Here is a 19010-nt window from a genome sequence, read left to right as displayed (position 1 = left end):
TGAAGCCTCACCACCCACTTGCCAGCCTGGGCGCAGACACTATGGACTTGAGCCCAGTCTGTGTCTCCCACAGTTACCGCGCCTCCCCCCACCCCCACGGCATAGGCTGCTAAATCTCCCCTCAAACAGGGGAGGACTCACCCTGGCAGCCATCTGTCAGTGGGACTTCCTTGCGTATATGCGGGACAGCTGCCTGCAGCCTCCCGTGCCCGTGGGAAGTGGGCCGCCACATCAGGAGAACAGCGTGTTGGTTGTGCGGCCAACTCAGGCACCTGCCCCTGCCTGCCCGTAGCTTCCCGCACCCCTGTCAGCTCGGCCGTGGCCATCTGCACCAAGCCAGATCTCACATCACGGGAGGCCAAGCAGGGTGGTGGGCAGGTCGCAAAATGACATTTCTGCTGGTTCCCCTTTGCAGTCTTCCCTTTGGGATCTCAGCACCCACACATGACGAGAAAGGCACCACTCAGGGACCCTCAAACCAGGGCTGCCACGGCCGGCCTTCCACTCTCAGCCCTTTCCGGGAATGCTTGGGCTGCCTGACCTCCCTGCCCAGGGCCACACCCCTCCCACACTGGATGACTGAGCAAGGCCCAGCCATCTCGCCTGACTGGGGACAGCTCATTGGGCGGTCACTGCAGCCCAGTTTCTCCCTCTGCCCACTCTTGCCCTCCCCCTGCCACCCCAGTGCCGGCCAAGACTACTTTTTTTTTTTTTTAATAATTTTTATTGTGCTTTAAGTGAAAGTTTACTAATCAAGTCAGTCTCTCACACAAAAACTTATATACACCTTGCTACATACTCCTAATTACTCTCCCCCTAATGAGACAGCCCACTCTCTCTTTTCATGTCCATTTCGCCAGCTTCTAACCTCCTCTACCCTCTTATCTCCCCTCCAGGCAGGAGATGCCAACATAGTCTCAAGTGTCCACCTGATCCAAGAAGCTCACTCCTCACCAGCATCCCTCTCCAACCCATCGTCCAGTCCAACCCATGTCTGAAGAGTTGGCTTCGGGAATGGTTCCTGTCCTGGGCCAACAGAAGGTCTGGGGGCCATGACCACCGCGGTCCTTCTAGTCTCAGTCAGAACATTAAAGTCTGGTCTTTTTATGAGAATTTGGGGTCTGCATCCCACTGCTCTCCTGCTCTCTCAGGGGTTCTCTGTTGTGATCCCTGTCAGGGCAGTCATTGGCTGTAGCCGGGCACCATCCAGTTCTTCTGGTCTCAGGATGATGTAGACTCTGGTTCATGTGGCCCTTTCTGTCTCTTGGGCTCGTAATCACCTTGTGTCTGTGGTGTGCTTCATTCTCCTTTGATCCAGGTGGGTTGAGACCAGATGATGCATCTTAGATGGCTGCTTGCTAGTATTTAAGACCTCAGACGTCACTGTTCAAAGTGCGATGCAGAATGTTTTCTTAATAGATTTTATTATGCCAATTGACTTAGGTGTCCCCTGAAACCATGGTCCCCAAACCCCTGCCCCTGCTATGCTGGCCATTCAGTTTATTCAGGAAACTTCTTGGCTTTTGGTTTAGTCCAATTGTGCTGACCTGTCCTGTACTGTGTGTTGTCTTTCCCTTCGCCTAAAGTAGTTCTTATCTACTATCTAATTAGTGAATGCCCTTCTCCCACCCTCCCTCCCTCCCCCCTCTTGTAACCACAAAAGAATGTTTTCTTCTCAGTTTAGACTATTTCTCAAGTTCTTATAATAGTGTGGTCTTATACAATATTTGTCCTTTTGCAACTGACTAATTTCACTCAGCGTAATGCCTTCCAGGTTCCTCCATGTTATGAAATGTTTCACAGATTTATCACTGTTCTTTATCAATGTGTAGTATCCCATTGTGTGAATATACCATAATTTATTTATCCATTCATCCATTGATGGGCACCTCGGTTGCTTCCATCTTTTTGCTATTGTAAATAGTGCTGCAATAACATGGGTGTGCATATATCTGTTCATGTAAAGGCTCTTATTTCTCTAGGATATATTCCGAGGAGTAGGATTGCTGGATCGTATGGTAGTTCTATTTCTAGCTTTTTAAGGAAGCGCCAAATCGATTTCCAAAGTAGCTGTACCATTGCCAAGGTTACTTCTTACTGGCGACCCTGCATAGCAGACCCCCTTCGTGGGACAGAAGCGACAGCCTATGGGAGGCTTCTGCTTGGCAGGCTGGCCAAAACTATTATGGAGGCCCAATCTACTTTCTAGCATTCTCTACTCGACAGGTCATAATTCACCTGCCTACTGCCCAGTAAGACCGCAAAACTCCAGACTCCAGAATGTGACCAAATACCTCCACCCCCACGTTTCCACCAAGACCACATGCCATGCCCCGCGACAGCCTGGACCCACCACACTCTAGAGAGTACCACGTCCACCAACAGCAAACCCCAGAGGAAGGAAGGCCACCACACCCGGCTGTGCACGTGGGGTCAGTGACTGCCCCCAACGAAGCCAGGCAAAGGAGGGGTGGGGGCATCTCTAGGTGGGGACACGTCAATCATCAGAGCCTTCTCATCACACACCCTTTGTTCACGAACTGGCTCTCAGGTCAGGCCCACTCTTGTCCTTCACCACCCTCTACCACAAGCCCAAACTACTTACCACTCAGCCAGCCCTGCCCCGCCCCACCCAGGAGCCCTCAAGGAAGACAGAGGCAGCAGGAGGCCACGTCAAGGGTGGTACAGGGCGCTACTGCCCACAGGCCCCCCATCGACTGCAAGCACTGTGGGCCCCGGAGACAGCCCCGGAAATGTGACAATCACCAGTGCCCTGCGGAGGATGACAATGGGGTCACGTGTTGTTCTGCACCTCTCCTTCAAGAGTCTGCCAAGGTCAAAGAACCTCAGCTGGGCACTGTGAACCCAGCCAAAGCCATCTCCTGTCCCCAGGGCTGGGGTGGGCTCCAGCTTGGTGGGCCTCAATGGGCTGGGCTGGGTCAGGCTCCAGAGCCACTGACTGCACCCAGGTGAATATAATGGCACCTCAGACCGGCTCCTGAATTCTCCTTCTCCCACCCTCACTTCTGTTCAGCTCACTAGGCTTCTGCTTGCTGGGTCTGCTCCCCAGAGCCTACTCCTCACCTCTATGTGGGTCTGCCTTTCATACTGCAAAAGAGCTGCAACCTGGCATATTTCTTAACCTCTCTGAGTCTCAGTCAGCTGAGATGACACCACCCAGCTGGTAAGGCTTTGCAAAGGTCAAACAAGCATCATCCCCATGAAGTGTCCACCAGGGGGCCTGGCCCTCAGTGCTCAGTGGACCACAGCTGCGGTCAACCATTCTGATGACAGGGTGAAGGCGGCCATGGATGGCCCAGCCAGAACCTGAGTTAGTCTATAGGCTGGGCCTTCCACACTGCACCTCCCCAGGCACTGAAAACACTGCCCCTCGCAGGACTGCAACAATACACCTCTCAAACCCCTTGGCCTGGCTCGTTTGGCTCCTGGCTTCCTCGGCAGATAGCACCCTTGAAGCCAGAATCTGCAGGGAGGCAAGTCCTATCATGCCCACCCAAGCAAGGACCTCCAGCCTAGATCCCACCCTCCACCCTCTGCAGCTCCTGTAACAGACTCTGAATACAACCTGCTGTTCTCACCGCCTTAGGAGATAAAAACTCCTCACACTCCATGCAGTGCGACAGATGATTTTGTATGGCCTTTCTCGCCATGATCTTATAACCCCCCCAATGACTGGGTGGGACTATGCAAATAAGGTACTTGTGGCCTACCAATGGGATTGGACAGTGTTTTAGTCATCTAGTGCTGCTATAACAGAAACAGCAGAAGTGGATGGCTTTACCAAAGAGAAATTTATTCTCTCATAGTCCAGGAGGCTAGAAGTCTGAATTTAGGGTGCCAGCTTCGGGAGGAGGTTTTCTCTCTCTGCTGGCTCTGGGGGAAGGTCCTTGTCATCAACCTTGCCTGGTTGAGGAGCTTCTCAGCACAGGGACTCTGGGTCCAAAGGATGCGCTATGCTCCTGGCTCGTTTCTTGGTGGTATGAGGTCCCCGTCTCTCTGCTCACTTCTCTGTTTTATATCTCAAAAGGGATTGACTTAAAAGACAACCTAATCCTGTAGATTGAGTCCTGCCTTATTAACATAACTGCCGCTAATCCCACCTCATTAACATAATAGAGATAGGATTTACAGCACATAGGAAAATCATATCAGATGGCAAGATGCTGAACAATCACACAATACTGGAAATCACGGCCTAGCCAAGTTGACACACAATTTGGGGGGACACAATTCAATCCATAACAGACAGCTTGCTAATAATGCAAATACGGTGCACGGCAAACTTGCCGGGGTAGGGCCACACAAGTAAGGTGTATGGAACCCTAACAAGGGAACTGGTCAGTTTTGGCATCCCGTTAGGCTTAAATGAGCCATCGAAGAGGCAGAAAGAGGGCACTTCACTACCATGAAGAAGAGTCAGGCTGGGAACTCTTCCTTTGGACTTGTGCCCCTGTGCTGAGAACCTCCTAGACCCAAAAGAGAACTGTAACACCGGAAACAGCACAAGATGTTGAGAAGCAGCAACAGAGAACAATGACAGCAAAACCAGGAGACATTCATGAGATGGCATGGTGGGCTTCTCAGCCCACGGAGCAAGGTGGCTACAGTGGGTGTGCTGACCTACGGACCAGAGATCTGAGTACCTGTTGATTGAAACTCGCTGGCAGAGTGGACTGCCTTTGAGCATTTACTGGTGGAGCTAAAGACCTTTTTAACACTTGCCTAAGCAGGGCAGGGGCCGAGGGGCCGAGGATCAGAAAGAGGTCTGCCTGCGGGCACCGCTAAGAAAAAGCTGTCCTGATCAAAGAATTGTATCTTGAGCCACTCCTGATCCTGAACCGTAAGCTGTTACTTCCCTAGTAAACCTTGTAATCGTGAGTATCATCTGTGAGTTGTGTGGCCGCTGCAATGAAATATCAAACACAGTAGAAAAGCAGAGCGCCATGGGAGGGACAGCTGCTGTCAGAACAGGTACAGGTTGGAGGGTGGAGGTGTGTCTGAGCTCTACCTCACAGCCATCAGCCTTTAGCTAAGGCTGCTTCTCTCTTCTCCCCCGTCTGAAATTAGAAGAGGTCAGATGCCCCTCCTCCCCCAGTGCCATTCTTACACTCCACCTTTAACCTATCAGTCACCAGGCTACTTTTTCCCAGAGCCAAGTCAAGACCCTCAGGCAGGAGGAGAATAAGGCAGAATACATGTCCTGTCTCACCAGCCAAACCCTTCCTGTTCCCTTTCCTTCCCAGGCTTAGCAGCGGTTCTCTTCTAGGAAAGCCGAACACATTGTTTCTAATACACAAGCTCTCCTGTCAGTCGATGCACTTCAAGACAGACAAACATCGGCAATCCCCAAATTGTTACCTAATAAAACTGAAGACAGGCAGTTGTAACAAACAACTGAACCCTTCCTGGTTTTCTAGTTGCTATATTCTTAAGAGGAAACCCTGGTGGCGTAGTGGTTAAGTGCTATGGCTGCTAACCAAAGGGTTGGCAGTTCGAATCCGCCAGGTGGAAACCCTGGTGGCGTAGTGGTTAAGTGCTATGGCTGCTAACCAAAGGGTTGGCAGTTCGAATCCGCCAGGTGCTCCTTGGAAACTCTATGGATGGGGCAGTTCTACTCCGCCTTATAGGGTCGCTATGGGTTAGAAACAACTCGACGGCACTGGGTTTGGGTTTTTTTTTTTTTTTTTTAATACATGTAAGAAGTATAAACACATGTTGTAAAATAAAAGTACTGCAAATTATAAGCCCCCAAAGGTCAGGAACTGCTTTATGTTTTGGAGTCTTTGTCACCCTAGGAAATGAGTAAACGCAAAATGTGTACGAACACACAAAGGCACGCATTTTCACACACACATCTGCTGAACCCTCCCCAACGATACAGCCCTCAATCAGCACGGAGAGCTACATGGCTACAGCTCCAGGGTGCTGGTCAGCTGTTAATTCCTTGAAGAGAACTAAGTTTGCACAAGGCTGTCCTTCGGCTTTTGACCTGAATAAAATGTGTTCCCTAAGGATCTTAAACCAAAAAAAAAAAAAAACAAAAAACACCCTGTTGCTGACCAGTCGATTCCAATTCATGGCGACCCTATAGCAACCCCCCTCGTGGCGTAGTGGTTAAGTGCTGTGGCTGCTCACCAAAAGGTCAGCAGTTTGAATCCATCAGGTGCTCCTTGGAAACCCTATGGGGCAGTTCTACTCTGTCCTACAGGGTCGCTATGAGTCAGAATGGTTTGGATTTTTGTTTTTTTAATTCAACCCCCTCCCTTTATGGACAGGAAACTATGGTTCTGAGAAGTCAGGAAGAGATGGTACACACACACACACACACACTCTCTCTCTCTCACTCTCATACTCACACTCACACATGCACACACTCTCACGCCCAATCGCGTGAGACAGCACCAAACACGCCTGGGCCTGCTGACTCCCAGGGCCTTGTTCTTGGCGCTAGCATGCTGGTAGACCCCATAAAGGACACTCCGAGTGTACAAGACACTCTGGTTTCTACTACCATTTCCTTGCCATTCACGTTCTCAGTGTCTGCACAGCACCAAGGCCTTCCGTGGTTAGATTTTTAAAAATTTTCAAACAGATACTCTATTTAGCCACAGGCTGCTTCACATCCAACAGAGCTTCTACTCAAAGTTAACTCAGCTCTGTGGCAGCCCACGTGCACGTCATTACCTTTGACGAGCAGCTTGTCTCTCACAGACACCCTCCGGGTGGAGTCGGAAGCTGTGGCTGAGGAGCGGGGCCCTCTGAGACCGTCATCCCGCTTCAATTTGCTTGCCAGAGTTAGCATCACTGCTGCCTTTACCCTGAAAACAGGAATAAGCATGGTGTCAATGGCATGTCTCTAGACACCGACGTTCAGAAAAATGTACAGGTTTAAAAAGCTTTTCTCCCATACATCCCAGGTGCAATATTAAGACCGGATAACTTCATAACGAATTTGGGTGATCTCTACTCCATTCTCTATAGGTTGAATTTTTTAAAGTACAAATTAAAATTTAAACAAGAGAGAGTCACCCATTTAGCAAATATTTGCTGGGAACCCACTAGGTGCCAGGCGTGTGCCAGGCCCGGGAAGCAATGGTGACAAAACCCCATGGGGCACACGGTCTAGGGGAGTCCCCGGAGCACCTTGACCAGTGTGCCACTACCCCAAGGGGTCCGCACAGTCCACCATTGTCTCCGGTGATCCTGCTGTCGCCCTGCAGTCCATTCTCCCACCACAGACTGAGGGACACAGTGCCCTCTTGGGGAACTGGGGGACCGCAATGCTTCATCTTCCTCCTTTCTTTAATAAAGGCTGTGGCAAACCAGGGTCCTCAAATTTCACAGCTGGGCAGGACCTCTACTCCTCATTCCCACTCCACTTCACAGCTGTGAACTCTGGACAATGGTGGCCCAGAAAGTGGGTGTCCAAGGCCACTCAGCTGACAGAAGCCACCCCATAAACACTGGTGTCCCTCCTGGGGATGATGGAAATACTTCCATCTTCAGTATGACAGTGTTTCAGGGGTGTAGACAGACATCAAAACTGTTCCAATTGTATTCTTTAAATACATGCTCTTTAGTGTACTTCAATTATACCTCGATAAAGTTGACAAAAATGTGAAAAACCCAACACTAGTGTCCTTGTTCCAGCTGCCATCTCCTCACAGATCTACACAGAGACATGGACCGCAGCCCAGAAACACACACATCTTCCAAGCTCCTCCCTGGGCGAGGGAGCTACTGGCTCTCCTGACGGGGTCATTTCACACAGGGGGAGGAGAGAGGCAGGAACACCTGTGTGGCCCCTGCCCACAGCTACCAGAGGACAACTGTGGAGAGCCCAGCTCCTGCTCCGTCCCCACCTGAAATGATCCTGTCAGGAACCCCGTAAGCAGATCTGGGTCACAAAGCACGTCCGCCTCCCTAGCCAAGTCATGGCCACAGGCCTGACTTGAGCACCTCAGTCCTGCCACGTGGTCAGGTCGCCTGATAGTGGGCCAAGATATACATCCTCTCCCGAGGGTCAGCTGGATGGTCAGCTAGACGCACCATTCACCACACAAAGTCCACTTGGCTTTTATCCTCTGGCTGACCTCGGCAATGCAAATCCAGCAAAAAATAAAAAACATGACAAAAGCATGTGGAAAGCACGTAGGCAGTATCATAATACAGAGCCGGTGGAAGAGCAAGGGCCAAGGCACATGCCTGTCCATGCTGGGCTCCCCAGGGATCTGCACTGAAGCAGCCACCCCACAGAAAGAAAGGCTCAGCACCAGGAAAATTCTTCTGTGGTACTGCAGTCTGTGGACCGTTCTGAATTCCTTTTTACACCCTCCTACCACCCCACGGAAAACCTGGTGGCGTAGTGGTTAACAGCTACGGCTGCTGACCGTGAGGTCCGCAGTTCAAATCCGCCAGGCGCTCCTTGGAAACTCTATGGGGCAGTTCTACTCTGTCCTATAGGGTCGCTATGAGTCAATCAACTTGACGGCAGTGGGTTTTGGTTTTACCACCCCACGGAAACCCTGGTGGCGTAGTGGTTAACCGCTATGGCTGCTAACCAAAACGCCGGCAGTTCGAATCCACCAGGTGCTCCTGGGAAATTCTATGGGGCAGTTCTACTTTGTTCTATAGGATTGCTATGAGTCGTAGTTGACTCAACAGCAGCGGGTCTGTTTTTTCTTGGTTACTACCCCACGGGATCCCTGGTGGTGCAGTGGTTAAGAACTCAGCTGCTAACCATTATGTCAGCAGTTCAAATCTACCAGGTGCTCTTTGGAAATCCTATGGGGCAGTTCTATTCTGTCCTATAAGGTCACTATGAATCGGAATCAACGAGATGGCAACAGCTTTGTTTGTTATTTGGTTTACCACCCCACAAAGAAGCCCTGGTGGTGCAGTGGTTAAGCACTCGGCTGCTGAACAAAAAGGTCAGCGGCTGGAACCCCCTAGCTACCCCGCAGGATAAAGATGTGGCAGTCTGCTTCCCTAAAGATTACTGCCTTGGAAACCTATGGGGCAGTTCTACTCTGTCCCAGTGTCCCTATGAGTCAGAATCGACTTGATGGCAACAGATTTTTGGTACAACCCCACAGTTCTCTGCAGGCAATGCCCCACACTTACCCCAGAAAAGGTCAGGTTCCTGACTTGTTTGTGTGGCCTTTAATAAAACACTGACTGTGCAAGGTAGAAAGAAAATAAACACTGATGTTTTCTTTTCCACAGAAGATAATGGGAGACTTGTTTCCCTAACGGTCTAGGAAATCAAATATACAATGGCCATCTATTTCTCCATTATTTGTATCATTCTCACATTCCACTTTAGGGATAAATCAAAGGTATAATTTGGGAATGTTTCCACAGTTGTTGTCTTAAATCTATACAAAGGGATCTGGGCAAAAATAATTATTCACACTGTCAGGGGTTAGTGGGATATTTGCAGGTGCTTCAGAATTCTCTTTTCTTCTTTGATAGGTTTCATATCTCAAGAATCTGGTTTAAAACTAAACTTCCCCTTTACTGCAAATGACCCTGACCGAGGCCACATTTTCAGTAAAACATCAGCTACTTTGAATACAGCATTCTCAGGCTCTAAATTCCACAAGTTGCCATTTTGCCCACTGAAGTTCCTCCTCTGGGTGGGACTTGCTTTCAGACTGTTCAAAGACGAGGATTCTGTGCCACTTTACGAGCTCAGCATTAGTGTGTGCAGTGGCAAAATCAGGCCATGCCACCTATGCAGGGACACCAGGGGCCAGTCAATTGGAGGTGTGCAGAACTTTCACTGACATTCCTTCTGCTCTTGAGAAGTCCCAATCCGTTAAAGGATGAACTGCAGAGAACACTCGACTTGTCCAACCAAAGAGGCCAGACAAGCCACCAAGAATCCACACCCCACCCTCCTTCTGAATGCAGTGCCGAGGAACCTCCCACCCGGTAGTGGTTCCCCCAGGTTGGATGGCCAACCTTTGGAGTCCAGCCCCATTTATTTTCAGTAATAAACCTGCCCCCTCCTGTTTCCTCTACTATATTAATGGCACCTATGCCCAGGTGTGGGTCATCAAGCCCCACACCACAAGCCTGGGGACTTCTGCCTCCAGACATCTCTCCCACCTGCCCCTTCCCCTTACCTGTGCGGGATCCCAGACCTTCGACCCCCTCCCCACACCAAGAATCCTCTGCACCAAGTAGGCCAGCCTCCACACGGTTCCCCCACACCCTGCTCATTTCTGGAAAGTTCTGTTCCTCCTGACACCCAGGACTGCAATGGCCCCCTTCCCTTCACCATCCCTTCCACGGAGTCTCCACCCAGATCCTAGCATCTCCTCCTCCAAGAAGCCTTCTCGGCGACTCCAATCCATCCTGATCCCACTTGGGCGCAGGAGGGAATGAGCACAGAAGGGCATAGGTACAACTGGGCAGGCTGCAAGGAAACTGAGCCCAGGGAGGGGAGGGCCACGCCCAAGATCACACACACCAGCGGAACCGGACCCAGAATCCCGGACGTGGACTCACTAATCCTTCCAAGATGTCCTCCCTGATCCTCGCCCTTCCCGGGGAAAATTTCCACACTGACCTTGGCGCCCCCAATTGTGGGAAGCGCCCCTGGGTCCCTCCCTCCATCCTTCCCACTGCAGGTAAGCTGGAACGGTGCTCACGACCACCCCCACCCCGGGCTCACTGCTCCCAGGGCCTAGCGCGACTCCCACAGCAATCCACGGCCTGCGGCCACTCGGGAGCCGTGACCTCGGGTGCGGGCGCGGCCCCCCGTCCCTTCCCGGGAACTGGAGCCGGCGGCCCCCAGCAGGGGCGCGGGCCGGGTAGGGGTGCAGCGCCGCACAGGCCGGCCCGGCGGGGCTCGGGGCGGTGCCTGTCCCTGAAGTGCCCCCTGCCCGCGGGGCCACCCCGCCCGGCCCGTCCACCAGCGGGGCCTCGCAGCCCGGGGCCCCGGCCCGCCCGGGCCCGACCGGAGGAGCGCGGCCCGAGGCGGCCCGGCGCGAGCCCGGGGGCCCGGCCGGCGCGCCCTGCGCCCTCCCCGAAGAGCCGGCGGCCTCACCTGGGCACCCCGAGTCAGGTGAGGCGGCCCGGGGCCCAACACCATGCCCGGCCCGCTCGGCGGCGGCGGAGAGACGCGGCCCCTCACGGCGGCGCCGGCTCCGGGGCGGCGGGACCGGAAGTTGCGGGGCGGGGACTCGCCCGCTCTCTCCGGCGGTGTCCCGTCTGAGCCGGCGCTTTAAAAAAAAAATTCAAAGTGCCGAAGAACTTTATTGGGAGCCTGACCCGCGAACAGCGGCGTGCGCTGACGGGGCGCGGCTTGGCGGCGGCACGCTCTGGCCTCGCTGATTGGCAGAGGGCACTCCGGGGGGGCGGGCACAGATCTCGCGGCCCTGTTTGATTGGCGTGTGGCGACCAGGGGCGGGGCTTTGCGGACGCCTGGGGCCGCGGAGTTTCAGAGCCTATGCGCGAGGCGCATGCGCGTCTGCGCGGCGTTCGTGACCCATTCATTTCTGCAGGCCTTGGTTCCCGCTGCTCGCGCGGGAGGTGCGGCCCGGCCGGAGTTGACAGCCTCGGTGTGCGAAGCGCTCGCCGTGTGCCCAGCTCAGTGCCCGGAATGCAGAGGTCCGGGATTGCCCCGCAGCCTGCAGTGTAGACCGGTCGAGGGGGCCGGGACGGTGCGAGGTGCAGACGGTCCCCGCTGTGTGCATGCAGCGGACTGCGTGGACCCTTTCCTGTCCTCGCCTTGTGACTTTCAGTCCTCTTTTGATCTCTTTAAGCATTGTTTTTTAAGTTGTTGAGACTATACGCCGCAGAACAAACACCAGCTCAACAATTTCTACATGTACAATTCAGTGACGTGGTAACGTTCTTTCTGGTTGTGCAACCACTCACCCTCCTCTGAAGTGTTCCTCCTGCTTAACATAAACTCATTTCGCCCCAAACTTCCTAACCTATCTTTGGGTTTGCTGCTGTCAATCTGATCCCATATAAAAACCAAACCTAAACCCAGTGCCGTCGAGTCGATTCCGACTCATAGGGACCCCTATATACAAACCAAAAAACCAAACCCGTTGGGTCGATTGCAACTCATAGTGACCTTATAGAACAGAGTAGAACTGCCCCATAGGGTTTCCAAGCAGCGCCTGGTGAATTCGAACTGCTGACCTTTTGGTTAGCGGTAGCTCTTAACCACTACGCAACCATGGTTTACCAACCTACGTAGATAATTCTTTAGAAGAGCACGGTGCTCAAGGCAGACGTTCCTTACAAATTGTTCTCTTTTTAGCTTGTTGCCTGCAAGTCCTGCCCATGTATTGTGTCTGCTGGTGTCCATCTGTGCCCCTGTTGTTACCTGATTGGGGTCTGTGCCCTGGAGCAGTTGAGCCAATGAAACGTACTCCAAGTCAGAAGGAGAAAGTTTATTAGGAGGTGACACCAACGGAGGCCCCCCCCCCCAACAGCAACGCAGGCTGTCCTTTATGGAAAAAAACTTAACCAAATGTGGTCGAACTTTTGGTTAGCAGCCATAGCTCTTAACCACTATGCCACCAGGGTGTCTGTCCTTTATGGAGTCCCCCCACAAAAGCAATTTTTACATCAGAGCTTATATACCATTTTGGCAAGAATTACCTGATATTAAGCACATAGCCCACAGATGGTTGCATACATCACAAAAGAACTACAAGAAACTCTTTACTAAAGCTATGCATGTTGGACATCTGGACTCTATATATTTGTAACAGGCTGAGAAAAAAACTTCCGTAAGAATCTCTCGGCTAGTGGAACTGGCCTGCCAAATCCACTCTGATTGAGATAAGGAGCAAGAAAGAAAATTGCAGACCAAAAGCAGCCTTCCTAGCTGACGTCTTGCAGGCTGAAGGCCATTCTTAAGAGAACAAAGAAAAGGAGAGAGACCAAGGCTGCAGGAGCCCAGAGGGCTCCATATCCCTTTGGAAAGAGACCAGTGCAGCTGGGGCAAAAAAAAAAAAAAAAAAAAAGCATATAGATTACTTAGAGTATCATTATGGCATTAGTTATGTTAAGCTCTCAGTCACCCATTTTGAAAAGGAGAAAACATGTTCTGAGGTATTAGGGTCACTTTTTTATGCTTGGTAATAGGCTGCCCTGGGGGGTGAGGCTCCTGGGGAAGGGGCCATCCCAGCTGCTCTTGAGATATGAGGTTCACTATGTGGACGTGGACTGGGAAGAAAGAGAGGAGGTAGAACTTTATTCCAAAAGCCCCACAGAATGGTTTTAGACAGTGGAGGGACAGCCTCGGGTTTTGCTTCAGTGAGACTCTGGCTCAGAGTGAGTGGTGGGAGGGGAGCCAGGCAGAGGAGAGGGAGTAAGGACAAAGTCATGTTATTCCTTCTGTTTGGGAATGTTTCCCCTTCTTCGCCTCTCTAATGCCTCTGCTTTCCCAAGCTTAGACACCACTTTCTCAGAGAGGCCTTCCCTGTGCCAGCCAGTCAGAGTCTGAGGGGCACCGAAGACCCTGTGTCCTCACTGGATCCCCACACTTCCTGCTCCTGGTGCTCAACACTCCCTGTCGTTGTCTGTCCCCCTAACTAAGCTCAGCTCCTTGGGCCCCCAGCCTCCTCCACCTTCCCATCCCAGGGCCTGGCACAGAACAGGTGGTCAAAAACACATCTGCTGGATAAGTAGTGCGTGAGCTTGTTGCAGAGTCCTGGCGAGGCAAGATAAGAGCTTGAAGCAAGGCTGTGGCTGAAGGTACGCTGAATGGCTTGAGAACTTAGATGTTTCATTCACTAAGTGGCACTGTCTGTGGAACGGACTGCACTTCACGCTGGCCCAGATCTCACCATTGTCAATAAAGCAAGCCATTTCTAACTCCATTTTGTGAAGCTGCTTCATGCCTTCACCTAAGGCTTTTTTGGGGCTTAAAAAAAAAAAAAAAAGTTGCCATCTAGCTGATTCTGACTCATAGGGATCCTATAGGACACAGTAGAGCTGTTACTGGAATAAGGTTCTTGCCTCTTACTGGTCAAGAATAATCAGGTAAGGCAGCAGAATTTTCCACACAAGCAAAGCTTTTTTGAAGATGCTTGCAAGCAGAGACAAGGAGGGCCTAGAGCCACTCTTACCTCCATCTCACAGAACAAAGGACTTGTCTGGGTTTTTAAAAGTTCTTGGGCTGGAAAAGATTCATGTTTATTCATAGGCATAGGTGGGGTTATGTTAACTATGGTGCCCGTGCAGCAGCTTTCCAAGATGGCTCCTGTCCTGCAGGCCTCTGGGATTCGTAGCAGTACTCATTATGGGGTGTCCTGCCTGCACAGTCTCTCGGTTGCTGCTGCAGCCCCTCACTGCCCCTGGTGGAAGGTCACACAGCGGTCACAGGTGGATGTTCTGTGCATGTCCTTGGGGTTGGTTTTCTCCAGCTGCTTCTGTAAGACAACTTTAAAGAAGTTTGTGGGCTGTTTTCTGATACCCTGCCCCATTGTTCTGGGGAATGGCTTTGTTTCTTCGCCCTGGCCCATTTCCTGTACTTCGTTTGCAGATTTGGGGGGCCCTCTGTTCCCTGTCTTAGAACTGCCCCATAGGGTTTCCAAGGCTGTAATCTTTATGGAAGCAGACTGCCACATCTTTATCCTGCAGAGCAGATGGTGGGTTTGAACTGCTGACCTTTTGGTTAGCATCTGAGTGGTTAACCACTGCGCCACCAGGGTTCCTTAGTTGGGCAAGATAGGCTGGAATTACTGCTATCATCATCTGTATTCATTCTGAGGCAGGCAGCCTCAGAGCCCAACCCTTCTAAGAGGCATCTGCCCTGACTTATCCTCCTACACTGAGCAAAATAAGCTGTCCTTTCTCCTGAAATTGTCCTTGTCAAGATAACCACAGAACAGGCCATAGAGAGCCTCAACCCTCCTCTGGGTAGAGATGTAACATTCTAATGAAGAAAAATTCATCCCTTCCTCCATCCTGGGGGTTCGAACCCTTGTCTAAAGAAAATGCGTAGTCATCCCCAAGGTCTGAGCACCTGTGTGAAGGTCAATCCTGAATATTCATGATGAATTTGCATTCCCTGTCTGCTCTTTGTAAAAGCCCACCTGCCCAAGCTGCCTGTGAGTTGTCTTGGAGGCAGCAGCCCAGGTTGCTCCTTCCCTTGTACAACGAAATAAAGGTGTCTTTCTGATCTCCCACCTCGACCTCTTGTTTACTGGCTGTAACAAGTTACGCTGAGCAAAACCTGGGGCTTTCACCCAGCGATATTTCCCTCAGGCTTCCGTGACAAAATACCACAGATCAAGTGTTTTATAAGAACAGGAATATACTGTCTCACAGTTCTGGAGGCTAGAAGTCTGAATTCAGGGTGCTGGGTGGGCCGTGCTCTCCTCGAAGGCTCTAGGGAAGGACCTTTCCCTGTCTCTCCCAGCTTCTGGTGGCCCAGGTGTTCCTTGTCTTGCAGCTGCAGGTGTAACGCAGTGGTCACATGGTTGTCTTCCCTCTGTTTCCATGTCTCTCCTCTAAATGAGGGCACCACTCAGATGAGATCAGGACCCCCGACTCCAGTATGACCTCAGGTTAACTTAACTGACAGCATCTTCACAGACCCTATTTCCAATTAACAGGTACCAGTGGTCACTTTGGAAACTCTGGTGGTGTAGTGGTTAAGAGCTATGGCTGCTAACCAAAAGGTCGGCAGTTTCGAATCTGCCAGGTGCTCCTTGGAAACTCTATGGGGCAGTTCTATTCTGTCCTATAGGGTTGCTATGAGTTGGAATTGACTCAATGGCAACGGGTTTGGTTTTTTTGGTTTTTAGGGGTCACTTTTTAAGGACTAAGGTGCGCCTGACCCAAGTCATGGTGTTTTCAATCGCCTCATATGCATGTGAAAGCTGGACGATGACTAAGGAAGACCGAAGAAGAATCGATGCCCTTGAATTATGGTGTTAGAGAAGAATATTGAATATACCACGGACTGTCAAAAGAACGAACAAATCTGTTTTGGAAGAAATACAGTCAGAATGCTCCTTAGAAGCAAGAATGGCGAGATTTCATCTCAAATACTTTGGACATGTTATCAAGGAGGGACCAGTCCGTGGAGAAGGACATTATGCTTGATAAACTAGAGGGTCAGGGAAAAAGAGAAAGACCCTCAACGAGATGGATTGACACAGTGGCTGCCACCATGGGCTCAAACAAAGCAATGATTGTGAGGATGGCGCAGGACGGGGCAGTGTTGTGTTCTGTTGTACATAGATAGAGTTGCTATGAATCGTACCCGACTCATGGCACCTAAAAACAACAGCAATGGGGGTTAGGACTTCAACACACATTTCAGGGTTCCCAATCCAATCCCTAAGAGTGCTATTATTATAACTATTTTTTTAAGGGGCTAGGCAGACAGCGGAGCAGACAGACTCCGAGTCCTGTGACTTTAGTTATATATCTGGCATAATTAGGTCTTTAGTGCCCCCGAAACTGGCCCCCCAAGGAAAACATTCATGTTTCCTTTTATTTGTTTAAAAAATAACAAAATGGGTCAGGATGGTTTTCTCTTGGGCAGAGGCTGAATCGGTTTTTAACTCTTACTGTAGGATTGAGATTGCCATCGCCTGAAGCAGCGCTGGACACAGTCACAAGTTTGTGCATTTTACCTGGAATGGAGACACCCTTCGGCTAGCTGTCAGTGTGCCCCAAGGCCTCACCAAGCCCTTTCCTACCTGTTGCACTTCTGCGGCTTTTCCCTTCCAGGCTGCCCTTCAGCGTGGCCGGAGAGCTGGCAATGCCCTGGGTGGGATCAGGGGTCTTTTTACTTCACAGAACTCTGATGCTGAGCGTCTGAGACCAGAGCAGTCCTGGGGGAAGCAGTGCCCCCCCCCCCACCGTCCTCCTCCTGCCAGTTGGTATCTGTCCATTCACAGGGGTCATGGCCACAGCCACCAAATGGAGGACAGCTAAGGGCATGCCAGCTTTGCCGGGGGGCGGGGGGTAGCATTTGACATGGTAAGGCCAAAAGCTGCACCAAGCCAAGGTTTTTGCCAGGCACAGTCGTGCCTGATGTTAGAAGTGCCTCTAAATTGTGCAGTGCACACCTGCACAACTGTCCAGGGCAGCCCTGCATCCCACCTGTGGCTCATGTTCCCTTCAGCTCAGATCCCACCAACAGCTCCTCTCCCCGTCAGGCATGATTCAATCAATCATGTTAAGAATAGCCAGTGATTTAATCTTCTACTCTATTTCCTCCTTTTCTCTTTAAAACCTCCAAAGCCCAGATTCCTTCAGCAGCCTACAAGGTCTTGCTTGATCCGGCCTCTGCATCCATGCATCTCTTCTGCTGTCCTTTCATCGCTCGCGCCGTGAAGTCCTCCTTCCCACTGTCGCCTCTTCTACACCACTCCAGCTCACCGGCTGCCTCCTTGGACATAGCTTCACACCAGGACATTTGCACTTGCCATTGTCTGGGTGGGGCACCCATCTTCCATACTCACTGTCTTCAGGACTTTGCTCCAAGTGCAGCCCTTCCTGACCATCCTAGGTGAAGGAGACCCCAGCTCTCCACCTGGTCTCTCAGGCCACTTCAGTCTCTGTTACGTGTTATGGTTATGCTTGGTCTTTGTTCATTGATTGACCTCCCTGAATCAGTAATTGGGAAACTGAGGCCCAGATTGACACAGCGATCAGGCCTTTGCAAACCACCTTTGTGACAAGAGGAACGTTAACAATAAGCTCATTTGAAGTTTCCTTTGTGCAAACAAAGAACTCAACTCCCCCCAAAAGTTAATTAGTCTTTGCCCTTGATTACTGAGAAGACAATTCTAAACCTTTGGAATTTCCTGAGTAGCTGAGGTATCTTTTATTGTTTTAAAACCTTTGGACTACAAGAACTAGATGGTGCCCAGCTACCACTACTGACTGATCGTTCTAATCGGGGCCACAGCAGATGGACCCTGATAGAATGGGAGAAAAATGCGGAACAGAACCTCAAATTCTTAAAAAACTAATTACTATTTACTGGACTGGTTGAGACTGGAGGACTCTCCAAGACTATTGCACTGAGATACTCTTCAGACCTTATACTGTAACTAGCCCCGATGTCACCTTGTAGCTAAACAGCAAATTGGCTCAAAAAAAATAAAGAATATCACCGTTAAGTACTGTGTTCCTTTAAAAAATCACTTATATGAGACCAAGTGGTCAGCAATTTAAAACAAAAACGGGAATGTAAGGGGACAGGGAAACTAGATTGATGGAAATGGAACAACCAGAACTGAAATAACGAAAATGTTCATGCCTTGTGAAGAATGTAACCAATGTCACTGAACGACGTGGGTAGGCATTGTTGAATGGGAACCTAAACTGTGGTGTACACCTTCACCAAAAACACAATAAAATATTATTTAAAAAAAAAGTTCCCAGACTACACCTGAGGATTTGTGGAAACGAAAGGGGGCATAACTCAATCTACCATGTTACGATTAGCCGTAGTTAACCTTCTACTGTATTTCCTCCTGTTCTCTTTAAAACCTCATTGTAACTGAGGCATTTGTTTCTTTAGAAATGGTCTCCCTGTATGCATACAGAATAACTGCCCAAATAAACCCTATATATATTTTTAATTTCTTTTTCCTTCTATTATTTTTTGACAAATCTAAGCCCCGTGAGCCATGGCTGTGTGGGACAAACAGTCTGCACTTGACCACTGATCTAAAGGTTGGCGGTTTGAGGCCTCCCAGCCGCACTGCAGAAGAAAAGCCTTCCACTTCCATAAAGATTATAGCCAAGAAAACCCTATGGAGCAGGTCTACCCCGTAAAACGTGCGGTCCCCATGAGTCGGAATTGACTCAACAGCGATGTTTTCTTCTCTCCTTTTTTTTTTTTTGGAAGCCTCTCGAGGGCAAGGGTTTGGTCTCTGCTTTCTCTTATATCTTCAAGGCCTAGAGCAGAGTCTAGCATATTATGTGTGCTCGGTAAACATGGGTTGCATGAACGAATAAATGTAACAGTATTTTAAGATTCATCT

General features: G+C 50.6%; 1 protein-coding gene across 3 annotated transcripts in view; it reads right to left on the bottom strand.

Annotated features, from left to right (window-relative positions):
- UBE2F (ubiquitin conjugating enzyme E2 F (putative)) overlaps positions 1-11244 on the bottom strand; it is a 45830-nt gene extending 34586 nt beyond the window's left edge. For all 3 annotated transcript variants that reach the window (XR_007518009.1, XM_049888552.1, XM_049888553.1), the window contains exons 1-2: positions 11078-11244; positions 6706-6839 (exon numbers count right to left, since the gene is read on the bottom strand). Coding sequence is in view for 2 of the 3 variants with exons in the window: in XM_049888552.1 (XP_049744509.1) it covers positions 6706-6823 (118 nt within the window). In the remaining variant the exon portion in view is untranslated. The remainder of the gene's footprint in view (positions 1-6705; positions 6840-11077) is intronic.
- Positions 11245-19010: the final 7766 nt, after the last annotated feature.

The sequence above is a fragment of the Elephas maximus genome, chromosome 6 (genome assembly GCF_024166365.1).
Source record: "Elephas maximus indicus isolate mEleMax1 chromosome 6, mEleMax1 primary haplotype, whole genome shotgun sequence".
In the NCBI taxonomy this organism is placed as follows: domain Eukaryota; kingdom Metazoa; phylum Chordata; class Mammalia; order Proboscidea; family Elephantidae; genus Elephas; species Elephas maximus.
The sequence above is the reverse complement of the archived record's forward strand: the minus strand, read 5'-3'. Positions and strand labels throughout refer to the sequence as shown.